The following is a 13,052-nucleotide window of genomic DNA, read 5'->3' as shown; positions in this document are numbered from 1 at the left end:
CCCTCCCAGTGACGGTCCTTCTCAGGTGGGGGGAAGGCTCTCTCACTTCCTCCCAGCCTGGAAGAGAATCTCATCCAGTACCTGGATCCGACAGATAGTAGGGTCAGGTCTGGAATTAAAGTTCCACCATTGGCCACCACAAAAATTCATTCAGACTCCAGTGCAATCTTCTCAAGAAAGACAAGAGAGTCTGGAAGAGGAGGTATTGTCACTCATACAGAAACTCGTACTGGAAGAAGTTCCGGAAAAAGAAAAAAAGGAAGGCTTTTACTCCCCCCTATTTCTAATAAAGAAACCAGACAATTCCTGGAGGACAATTATAAATCTGAAAGGCCTCAACAGATATTTGATAGTCCCATCATTCAAGATGGAAACCATAAGATCTGCAGTGAAACTCCTCTTTCCTCGGTGTTACATGGCGGTCCTGGATCTCAAGGATGCTTACTATCATGTCCCGATCCGGCAGCAAGACCGCAAATATCTCAGGGTGGCAGTCCAGTTAAAATCTCAGTGGCATCACTTTCAATACAGGGCTCTGCCCTTTGGGGTAGCAATAGCCCCCCGGGTCTTCACGAAATTAATTGCGGAGGTCTCGGCACATCTCAGGGAAAAAGATGCCCTGGTAATACCATATCTGGACGACTTCCTGATAGTGGGGAGAGATTTCTCTCACTGTCAGGAACAAGTCAAGATAGTGATGGAGACACTTCAGACTCTGGGTTGGCAACTGAACCTCAAAAAATCCAAACTGGAACCAACAATGATCCAGAATTTTTGGGGCCTAACAATAGACTCGGTGATGCAGGAATGTCGCCTCCCAGAGGAAAAAGAAGAAAAAATCAAAAACCTAATCAGGACAACATTAAGAAAGCCAGTAATGACTCTGAGGAAAGCCATGTCGGTGTTGGGATCCCTAACTTCCTGCATACCAGCAATAAAATGGGCTCAGTTTCACACAAGGGAACTTCAGTGGTGTGTATTACAAAACGATCTGAGGCTTCAGGGGCAGTTAGAGCAAAAGCTCACCATCCCGGACCCTGTACTCCAGTCACTCAGGTGGTGGTTACAGATAGAGTCCTCTCCAAGGGGAGTACCCTGGACATATACAGCCTCCAGAGTAGTCACGACAGATGCCAGCCCCTGGGGCTGGGGAGCCCATCTAGACACCCTATGGCTTCAAGATCCTTGGGCTCAGGACGAAAAAGATCTATCCTCAAACGAGTGGGAGCTGCTAGCCATCGAAAGGGCGCTGGAAGGTTTACTGACACACCTGACAGGACATCACGTGAAAGTCCTATCAGACAATTGTACAGCAGTAGCATATGTGTACCATCAGGGGGGCACCCGTTCTCGGTCATTAATGAAAATAGCGGGAAGAATACTGACTCTAGCGGAACGTCAGTTTCTCTCATTATCGGCCCTGCATATCCGAGGTGTGGACAACCTGAAGGCAGACTTTCTGAGCAGGAACCGGTTGAAGCAAGGCGAATGGTGCCTAAAAGAGTCCATTTTTCAACGGATTATGCTTATGTGGGGGAAACCCATAATAGATCTCTTCGCCTCAAAAACCAACAGAAAGGTTCAAAAGTTCTGCTCTCTAAGTCCAGCAGACATGCCACTGGCGGTAGACGCCTTCAGGATAAAATGGACATCAGGTCTCCTGTACGCCTTCCCCCCGATATGCCTCATTCCGTTAGTCCTGAAGAAGATCAGGGAGGACCGAGCCAGAGTAATTATGATGGCTCCCTTTTGGCCAAAAAGGCCGTGGTTCTACTGGCTAAGAGTGATGTCAGTGACGGACCCATGGGTACTCCCAGAGGACCACGACCTCCTAACACAGGGTCCCTTCAATCACCCTCCGAACTCCAGGTTGCATTTGACAGCCTGGAATTTGAAAGGTCACTGTTAGAGAAAAAAGGGTTTTCACAAAGGTTAATTTCCACCCTAATCAGTAGCAGAAAGCCAGTGACTACAAAAATATACGGGAGAATATGGAGAAAATTTTTGTCCACCTCAGGCCCAATACGGGAGGGAGAAGTACCGGTGAGGGCAGTGCTAGAGTTTCTGCAAAGGGGTTTAGACTTGGGCTTAGCTGTCAGCACCCTCAAAGTACACGTTTCAGCCCTGGCAGCATTATTCAACTATGACCTAGCAAATGATAGATGGGTGACCAGGTTTATCCGGGCCTGTACTAGGGCTAACTCTGTCCCATCTCCTAAACCTCCTCCCTGGGATCTAAACTTAGTCCTATCATCTCTAACAGAAAGTCCATTTGAACCACTAGACATGACATCAGATAAAGTGTTAACTTTAAAAACAGCCTTATTAGTGGCACTTACATCGGCACGTAGGGTGGGGGACTTACACGCACTGTCAGCAGACCCGCCATACACTCAGGTTATGGACGATAGAGTTGTCTTAAGATTAGACCCAGCATACCTCCCTAAGGTAGTGTCGAAATTCCACAGAGCTCAGGAAGTAGTCTTGCCATCCTTTTGTCCTAACCCCGGTAACAAGAAGGAGAGGCTACATTGCTTAGATGTTAGGAGATGTATCCTACAATATTTAGAGATGACAAAACCCTGGAGGAAACAGAGGGCCCTGTTTGTTTCATACCAGGGGGCAAGGAAGGGCCTTAAAGCCTCTAAGCAAACTATAGCTAGATGGGTGAGAGAGGCCATCATACTAGCATATGGTAGTGCAGGTAGGCCTGTTCCAGAGGGCCTAAAAGCCCATTCCACGAGGGCCATGGCAACGTCCTGGGCGGAGAGAGCGGACGCCTCCATCGACCAAATCTGTAAGGCGGACGCTTGGTCCTCTCCGTCTACCTTTTTCAAACATTATAGATTAGACCTATCTGCTACCTCTGATCTCACATTCGGGAGAAGAGTGTTACAGGCAGTGATCCCCCCCTAAAAGAGAATACAAATCTCTGTAACTCTCTCGTGCTGCCGTCATGTAGAATGGAAAAACACGGGTATTACATACCTGGTAATGTGTTTTTTCATGAGACATGACGGCACCCTTATATTCCCGCCCTATTGATCATGTCATTAGTTGGGTGCATTATTAGTATTATACACTCCCTTGGTGTCGGAAATTTAACAGTATTAAAGTTGTATTATTTATGTGTACACTAACCTGCGGAGTTCCTCTCGTGCTCTGTAAAACAACTGATGCGGAGAGAGGAGCCGCCCCTTTTATCTTGAAGGTTTCCTGTCCTCGCTGGGCGGATCCCCTCTCTCGTGGTGCCGTCATGTCTCATGAAAAAACACATTACCAGGTATGTAATACCCGTGTTTTCCTAGTCATGAAAATAAAGAAAACTCTTTGAATGAGAAGGTGTGTCCAAACTTTGGTCTGTACCATATACATGTACAATTTATTAGTTTTTTTGTGTTCTAAAGTTGTATTCCAATAAATAGATACTATGTTCTATCTAAATGTCTTGATTATTAAATACATATGTGACATGCACAAATGTGAACAAGTCGGTTAGACAATGCTCACACCACCCAATGGCTGAAACACAACAAGAGAACACAAAATGACAAATTTGCAAAAATACTCTGCAGTAAAAAAGATGACAGTAATCAGCAAGTGCTGTATAACAAATACAGGGTATTTAGTCGATATGTTTTTTGCAAAAAATGTACACCAAGCCGCTTCACCACGTCACAGTAACCCTTCACGAAGCAGTCCCTATCTAATGTATTTAAAACCTGAACATGTGAACAGTGTCTAAATGAACAGGATACAGACAGGAGCCTCCTAATATATGGGCTTGTGGTGTAAGACAGCTCATTTATGTGCATGTCACACAGGAGAGGGGTGGGGTCTCCCAAACCATGCTTAGCAAGGAAAAACGGATTAAAAACATATGTGACATGCACAAGTATGAAAAAGTCAGTAAGACAATGCTCACACCACCCAATGGCTGAAACACAACAAGAGAACACAAAATGACAAATTTGCAAAAATACTCTGCAGTATTGATTATTGTATCATAGAAATGATTAAATGTCTGATGTTCACATTGTACTACAATAAATTTTTCACTTAAATATAAGCAATATGTGTGGGAGTCGGAGTTGGAGTCGGTGTAAGGGAAATTGAGGAGTCGGAGTCGCAGGTTTGGCTTACCGACTCCACAGCCCTGGTTACTAGTGGACAGAGAATGAAGAGCCAATCCCTGCCCCGTGGTCAGATTAGTGTTTTAGATAGGGGTCAATGTGGACTGAGTGTGCGGGTTGTTTTCCAGGTATAAGAGGCATGTAGCTTCCATATAGTATCAGTGGGTGTAAGGGAGTGTCTCGCTCTTGACAGCCATTGTCTGAAATAAAGCTTTATTTTCCCCTATTCACCTCCACAGTCCTATTCTATTTCATTGACAATCTGTGAAAGGTATTAATCCCAGTGAGGAAGCATCTGTGCCGCATGCCTCGGGTGAGCTGGTGACCCGTTCTACCTTGCTACTTTTACATCCACTCTTCTGCTGTTTGGACATTACTGATTTTTGGCTGCCCAGTCCTTACTATCTGCCTTGTGTACTTTTCAAATGATCCCTTGGTTTTCATAGACCCATTTCCTTGTATCTTGCTCCTCTCATGGTTTTTCCTCAGTTGTCTCACCCACCGTTGAGTCATTGTCTGTGATATTCATATGTTCGATTTATTTAATCAGTTACATTTTAATTAACAAAAGAAAAATATAGGAATATGGGAGAAAAACCCCACTAATTCATAGGAGAATACCCATAGCGTGAGTGTCACGGGGTCCTACTCCAGTATCACACGATCAACAGAGCAAGGGCTGAGTGAACATTCCAAAGAACCTTTATTACATGCAGACCGCAAGGTCCATGAAACAGTCCAACACATAGAGGATAAAATATTTCAGGAGCACAGCTACAGGCCAGGGATGGGATGAATGCCCCGGGAGAGGAGTCACAATCCTCCAACAGTATCTTCCAGGAAAATCAGGTTTCTCCAAGGATCTATCTTACTGGTCTCTGTCCTCCTCAGGCCCCCTTCTTATATCCAGGGTTAGGCAGACAGCTTGGAGGGTTTTCAGGTTCTCCAGACCTGGGAAAGGTGCCTCTGAGATCAAGGCACTCCATGGAGTGATTTGTGTCATTTGGAGAGCAGAGAGGTCATGAATGGGCAGTCAGGAAATGTCAGCCGGGGTCCATCAAGAGGCATGGGCACATTCAGGCTGCAGATGGCAACTGACCTAACTCAATTATCGGACCTTTTGTAAGATCATTAAGACTCCAGACAAGACTGGAATACTCAAAATGATACAGAGCAGCAAAACAACACTTGTAAAATCAGTAACAATATGAACAGACAGAACGATACCCCACACATCCAGATCACAATGAGCTCCCTGTGTTATTTAAAAACTCTAACAAGGAAATGTAAGGTTTGGCAAAAATGTTATCTGAAAAAAAATAAGCATGTGTCCTACATCTCACACTGCCACTGACTTCCAGCCAACAACTGGCTGCATTGTGTCCACAAAAAGCCAGCAAAATACAGCACTTCTACAAGTGTTATAGGGCTGAATAACATAGCAAGGCCGATAAAAGCCATGTGTCCATCCAGTTCAGCCTATATTCCGTCAGAATAAATCCCCAGATCTCCGTCCTTCTAAAGAACCTAATAACTGTAAGATACAATATTGTTACGCTCCAGGAAGACATCCAGACCTCTCCTGAACCCCTCAACTGAGTTTGCCATCACCACCTCCTCAGGCAAGGAATTCCAGATTCTCACTGCCCTAACAATAAAGAATCCTCATCTATGTTGGTGGAAAAACCTTCTCTCCCCCAGATGCAGAGAATGCCCCCTTGTGACCGTCACCTTCCTTGTTATAAACTGATCCTCTGAGAAATGTTTGTATTGTCCCCTTATATACTTATACATGGTTATTAGATCGCCCCTCAGTCGTCTTTTGTCTAGACTAAATAATCCTAATTTTGCTAATCTCTCTGGGTATTGTAGTTCCCCCATCCCCTTTATTAATTTTGTTGCCCTCCTTTGTACTCGCTCTAGTTCCATTATATCCTGACTGAGCACCGGTGCCCAAAACTGTACACAGTCCTCCATGTGCGGTCTAACCATGGATTTGTACAGAGGCAGTATAATGCTCTCATCATGTGTATCCAGACCTCTTAATGCACCCCATGATCCTGTTTGCCTTGGCAGCCGCTGCCTGGCACTGGCTGCTCCAGGTAAGTTTATCATTATCTAGTATCCCCAAGTCCTTCTCTATGTCAGATTTACCCAGTGGTTTCCCGTTCAGTGTGTAATGGTGATATTGATTCCTTCCCATGTGTATAACCTTACATTTATCATTGGTAAACCCCATCTGCCACCTTTCCACCCAAGTTTCCACCTTATCCAGATCCATCTGTAGCAGAATACTATCTTCTCTTGTACTGACTGCTTTACATAGTTTTGTGTCATCTGCAAATATCGATATTTTACTGTGTAAGCCTTCTACCAGATCGTTAATAAATATGTTGAAGAGAAGAGGTCCCAACACCGACCCCTGCGGTACCCCACTGGTCACAGCGACCCAGTTAGAGAATATACCATTTATAACCACCCTCTGCTTTCTATCACTGAGTAAGTTACTTACCCATTACACACATTTTCCCCCAGACCAGGCATTCTCATTTTGTGTACCAGCCTCTTGTGTGGCACGGTATCAAACGCTTTGGAAAAGTCAAGATATACTGCGTCCAATGACTCACCTTGGTCCAGTCTATAGCTTACCTCTTCATAAAAGCTGATTAGATTGGTGTGACAGGAGCGATTCCTCATAAACCCATGCTGATATGGAGTCACACAGTTATTCTCAGTGAGATAATCCAGAATAACGTCCCTCAGAAACCCGTCACATATCTCACCAACAATAGAGGTTAGACTTACTGGCCTATAATTTCCAGGTCACTTTTAGAGCCCTTTTTGAATATTGGTACCACATTTGCTATGCGCCAGTCCTGTGGAACAGACCCCGTCGCTATAGAGTCTCTAAATATAAGAGATAATGGCTTGTCTATTACATTCCTTAGTTCTCTTAGTACTCGTGGGTGTATGCCATCCGGACCCGGAGATTTATCTATTGTAATCTTATGTAGCCGCTTTCACACCTCTTCTTGGGTTAGATTGGTGACCCTTAATATCGGGTTTTCATGGTCTCTCGGCATTTCATTTTCCACCGTGAATACCGTGGAGAAGAAGGTGTGTAATATTAGTTTTTCCTCGTCATCTATAACCATTCTTTCCTTACAATTTTATAAGGGGCCTACACTGTCACTTATGATTCTTTTACTATTGATATAGGTGAAGAACAGTTTGGGATTAGTGTTAGGGTCCCGTCACAACATAGCGATCTCGCTAGCGAGATGGCTGCTGAGTCACAAGTTTGTGACGTGACAGCGAGATCGCTGTGTGTGACAGCGATCAGCGACTGGCCCCACTGCCGGTATCGCTGATCACTGTTGGAAAGCCCTGGACATTTTTTTGGTCGCTGGTCTCCCGCTGGCCAGCACGCATCGCTGCTTGTGACAGGCGGGAGACCAGCGATCAGCTGGTAACTAAGGTATACGCAGGGTTTCTAAGCACCGGGCGGTGCTTAGAAACCCGATGTGTACCTTAGTTACCAGCTCCCTGCATCAGCGCGCTGGTAACTAACGTACACAGCGACGACGACGCTCGGCATCGCTGGTGCTGATCGCTGGTGAAGCTGTCTGTGTGACAGCTCTCCAGCGATCCAGACACGTTGATATCGTTGTCGGGATCGCTGGTGAGTTGCTATGTGTGACGGGACCCTTACTCTCCTTAGCAATGGGATTCTCTGTTTCCTTTTTGGCAGCTGTAATTAGTTTTTTTAGATAAAGTATTTTTCTCCCTATAGTTGTTAGATCCTCAGCGGTGCCTCCTGCTTTAGTAGTGTAAATGTTTTCTTGTTACTGGTAATCGCCCCTCTTACTTCTGTGTTTAGCCACATTGGGTTTTTCCTATTTCTTGTCCTTTTATTCCCACAAGGTATAAACCGCTTACAGCGCCTATTTAGGATGTTCTTACACATTTCCCATTTATTTTCTGTATTCTTATTTCTGAGGACATTGTCCCAGTCACCAGATTAAGGGCATCTCTCAGCTGGTCAGACTTTGCCTTCCTAAAGTTGTGTTTCTGTGACTCCCTGACAAGTCCCCCTAGCGAAACACAAGTGACACTGTACAATATTGTGGTCGCTATTTCCTGCAGATCTGTTATTCTGTCCGGTCTGTTAGATAGTATTAGGTGTAAAGTGCGGCTCCTCTGGTCGGATTCTGCACCAATTGTGAGAGATAATTATTCTTGGTTATGAGCAGAAACCTGTTGGCTTTATGGGTTTCGCAGGTCTCTGTTTCCCAGTTAATCTTCGGGTAAAGTTCCCCATGGGATGATTTAGCGAATCCTGCTTTTAGCAGGGAGTTGGACCAGATGGCCCAGGAGGTCCCTTCCAACTCTACAATTCTATGATTCTATAACAAGGACCTCATTATGGGTTGCAGCTTCATCTATCTGCCTTAGTAGTAGGCTTTCCATGATTACTGTTATATTTGGGGGGTGTAACAGACCCCAAAGAGAATTTTGTTGCTATTTTTCCCTCCATGTATTTTGACCCATATGGACTCGACATCCTCATTCCCTTCACTAATATCTTCCCTTAAAGTGGACTTTAGACAAGACTTTACATAAAGACAAACCCCTCCTCCTTCTCTCCGATTTTTACGATCCTTTATAAACAGACTGTACCCCTGTAAGTTATCTGCCCGGTCATAGCTTTCATCTCACTATGTCTCGGTTATTCCCACCATGTCATAGTTTCCTGTAGATGTTTCTGCTTCTAGTTCTTCCATCTTGGTTGTCAGGCTTCTGGTGTTTGCGAGCATGCAGGTTAGAGGATTTTGTTCTGTTCCAATCTCCTCCCTGTGGATTGTTTTAGACATTTTCTTACCTCCCTTCTGAGTATGTTGTCTTGGGTCTTCTTTGTCGCACCTCATATCCTTCATCAGAATATTTTCTGGCTTCATGTTCGAGTCTAACGTTCTTCTTTCCGTCCCCTCTTCTTCTAGTATAAAGCCCTACTGATGAGTGTAGTGAGTCTTCTGGTGAATGTGTGTTTCCTAGGTTTGTTGAGGTGTAGTCCGTCTCTGGCGAGGCGTCCATCATCGAATGACACCTGCAGTTTGTGGCAGTGCCTCATGCAGGTTTTTTTGAGCATCAGGCACTGCCACTTGCCTGGAGTAGATGAAACTGAATTTGGAAATGTCCAGAGCTTTTATGCTTTCTGCTGTACTAAAAACTTCATGTGTATTTCCAACCTAATAGAATTGAAATCAATTTGTCTACTTTTATGGTTTCCGAATGAGTCCATAATGCATTTCTAAAAATTCTTACAGAAAATCCCAGTAAGAACATGTTACCACTAAATTATAAAAGGGAAGATGAAGATATTGTGCAAAACCTATCAGAAGAACACCGCCTCAGCCGTAACATGCACCCAGGACCTCGCAGTGCAGATCTTTCACATGATGTTCCTACGCTACAAGGGCCTTTTCCTGATCAGTCACAGATTGTTATCACCAGTGCTGGTCAGGACCACGTTAAAGGGTTTCAATGTGGTGAGTGTGGAAAGCAGTTTGCAAAAAGCTCAAGTCTTTCTACACACCAAAAATCACATATGGGAGAGAAGCCGTTCTTCTGTCAAGAATGTGAGAAATACTTTACAAATAAATACAGTTTTATTAAACATCAGAGAATTCACACAGGAGAGAAGCTGTATTCATGTTCAGGATGTGGGAAACGTTTTACAAGAAAATCGCATCTTATCACACATGAGAGAATTCACACCGGAGAGAAACCATTTTCATGTTTGCTATGTGGGAAGTGCTTTTCTGATAAATCAACTCTTACTACACATGAGAGAATTCACAGAGGAGAGAAGCCGTATTCATGTTCACGATGTGAGAAATGTTTTACAAGTAAATCAAGTCTTCTTGCACATGAGAGAATTCACACAGGAGAGAAGCCATATTCATGTTCCGAATGTGGAAAATGTTTTACTGATAAATCCACTCTTACTACACACGAGAGAATTCACACAGGAGAGAAGCCGTATTCATGTTCACAATGTTCGAAATGTTTTACTGATAAATCAAGTCGTATAACACATGAGCGAATTCACACAGGAGAAAGGCCACATTCATGTTCACTATGTGGGAAAGGTTTTACTAATAAATCAAGTCTTGTTACACATCAGAGAAGTCACACAGGGGAGAAGCCGTATTCATGTTCAGAATGTGGAAAGCGTTTCACAAATAAATCATGTCTTGTTCGACATGAGAGGATTCACACAGGGGAGAAGCCGTATTCATGTACAGCATGTGGGAAATGTTTTACAAACCGGTCCCATCTGGTTACACATGAAAGTCGTCACACAGGAGTGAAACTGTAATCGTGTTTTTTTTAATCAAGATAATGTTTTTAAGGAAATCAGATGTTTAGAATTCAGACATAGAAGAAATCATGTTCTTATTGAAAATGTGTAAAATTCTTTAATGGCAAAATAAATGTCATTTTTTTTCTACAGATTTACATTAGTCAAAAGTTTTATTTCCCTTGGATAGATTAGCTTTGTTCTGCTATTTTGGATCTGTGTAGTTGAATTTCAGTTATACACCTTAAACCCATTGTCAAATTTACACCCATGGAAAATGCCCACACAGAGCTCAGAAGCATGCTCACGTGGAGCTCCTTGTAAGGCCGGGATCACACATGCGAGGAATACGGCCGAGTCTCGCATGTTAATACCCAGCACTGCCGCCGGAACTCAGGAGCGGAGCGTGCGTCTCCATGTATTGCTATGCAGCCGCACGCTCTGCTCCTGAGTGCCGGCGGCAGTGCTGGGTATTAAGGCTGTGTTCACACGTTGATTTTTTTTGCGTTTTCACGGCGATGTCTACCGCGAAAATGCAAAAAGACAGCATCCCATGCATTCCTATGGCATTCCCCACATGCTGTGCTAATGCTGCGGATTTTTCCGCGGTGGAATCGCATCGCGGAAAAATACGCAGCATGCTCGTTAGTTTTTGCGGAGTCGCGGCGATTCCGCCCACATAGGAATGCATTGTTCTGCTTTCCACATGTGGCTGTGCCCACCATGTGAAAAGTAAGCAGAACATTTGCGGATGGTACCCAGGGTCCTGAGGAGAGGAGACTGTTCTCCAGGCTCTGGGAACCATATCCCTGTAAAAAAGAGAATTAAAATAAAAAATAGTCATATTCTCACCTTCCGATGTCCCGCGCAGCTTCCCCAGGCTTCAGCGATGCTCCCGGCAACTCCCGTTCCCATTAATGCATTGCAACAATGTCCTTTGAAAACGTCGCGGTCTCGCGAGACCGCAAAGTCAACAAAGGTCATTGTCGCAAAGCATTACTGGGAATGGGACTTGCCCGGAGCATCTCGATGATCGGTAACGCTGCGTGGGACGCCGGAAGGTGAGAAAAACATGATTTTTTTTTTTAATTATTATTTTTAACATTAGATCTTTTTTACTACTGATGCCGCATAGGCGGCCTCAATAGTAAAAAGTTGGTCACACTCGTCAAGCACTATGTTTAACGAGAGTGACCAACCTGTCAATCAGTTCTCCAAGCGATGCTACAGATCGCATGGAAACCGCTAGCATTCTGCAAGCTAATTAGGCTTTCAAATCGCTAGTTTTTCTGCAGGAAAATCGTGGGAATTTAACATGTGGTTTTCTCGCTGAATGGAAATCCGGAATTCCCGTGGGAATTCTGTAACGTGTGCACATAGCCTAACATGCGAGGCTCGTCCTTATTCCTCGCATGTGTGATCCCGGCCTAAGGCCACGTTTTCACGTTCAGTGTTTGATCAGTATTCTGCATCAGTATTATAATCCAAAGCCAGGTGTGAAACAGAGGAAAAGTGTAATAGAAACTCGTCATCACTTCTGTATCTATCACCCACTCCTGGTTTTGGCTACAAATACTGATGTAAAATACTGAACATGTGAATGTGGCCTAAGTCAAAGATGTGGAAAGTGCATTCTTATTGCAGAATGTGATGTGCTGTATGTAGAAATGTCTGCTAATGTAACAGTCCAAACCTATCCACTGACTGTAAAGCCTGGCAATTTGGTACAATGGCGGCAAACCTATGGCACGTCTAGCAGAGGGAGCACCAGAGCCTTTTGTGGGCACGTGTGTCGTTGCTCCTGCAGTATCACCTTTTCTCCGTCACTGCGAGCACGCAGCTTTCACCAACGAACACTGCAGAGCATGCAGTGATGGATTATGTACTTTCTGGGCAGAGCTATTGCACGATCACACACCCCATAAATGAAGATCGCAGTTGCAGCCCCTGTGTCCTTTATGACATATGCACCAGCCCCAAAGTGTCTCTTACAATGCGTGCACCAGCTGCAAGGTCTCCTGTGATGCATGGACCAGCCCCAATGTCTCCTATGATGTGTGCACCATCCAAAAATGTCTCTATTGATGTGTGGATCAACCCCAATGTCTCCTGTGATGCGTGCACCAGCCCCAATGTCTCCTGTGATGCGTGCACCAGCCCCAATGTCTCCTGTGATGCGTGCACCAGCCCCAATGTCTCCTGAGATGCGTGCACCAGCCTCAATGTCTCCTGTGATTCGTACACCAGCCTCAATATCTCCTGTGATGCGTGCACCAGCCTCAATATCTCCTGTGATGCGTGCACCAGCCCCAATGTCTCCTGTGATGCGTGCACCAGCCTCAATGTCTCCTGTGATTCGTACACCAGCCTCAATATCTCCTGTGATGCGTGCATCAGCCTCTATCTCCTGTGATGCGTGCACTAGCCTCAATGTCTCCTGTGATTCGTACACCAGCCTCAATATCTCCTGTGATGCGTGCACCAGCCTCAATATCTCCTGTGATGCGTGCACCAGCCCCAATGTCTCCTGTGATGCGTGCACCAGCCTCAATGTC

General features: G+C 44.8%; 1 protein-coding gene across 1 annotated transcript; it reads left to right on the top strand.

Annotated features, from left to right (window-relative positions):
* Positions 1-9,420: 9,420 nt before the first annotated feature.
* Positions 9,421-10,651, top strand: LOC141078404 (uncharacterized). The gene has a single exon (XM_073565141.1). The coding sequence runs from the start codon at positions 9,478-9,480 to the stop codon at positions 10,513-10,515; it is 1,038 nt and encodes a 345-aa protein (XP_073421242.1). The 5' UTR covers positions 9,421-9,477; the 3' UTR covers positions 10,516-10,651.
* The last annotated feature ends 2,401 nt before the right edge of the window (positions 10,652-13,052 follow it).

The sequence above is a fragment of the Dendrobates tinctorius genome, unplaced genomic scaffold, assembly GCF_039654945.1.
Source record: "Dendrobates tinctorius isolate UK_male_01 unplaced genomic scaffold, ASM3965494v1 ptg000554l, whole genome shotgun sequence".
NCBI classification, from domain to species: domain Eukaryota; kingdom Metazoa; phylum Chordata; class Amphibia; order Anura; family Dendrobatidae; genus Dendrobates; species Dendrobates tinctorius.
This window is presented reverse-complemented; position numbering and strand designations above follow the sequence as displayed.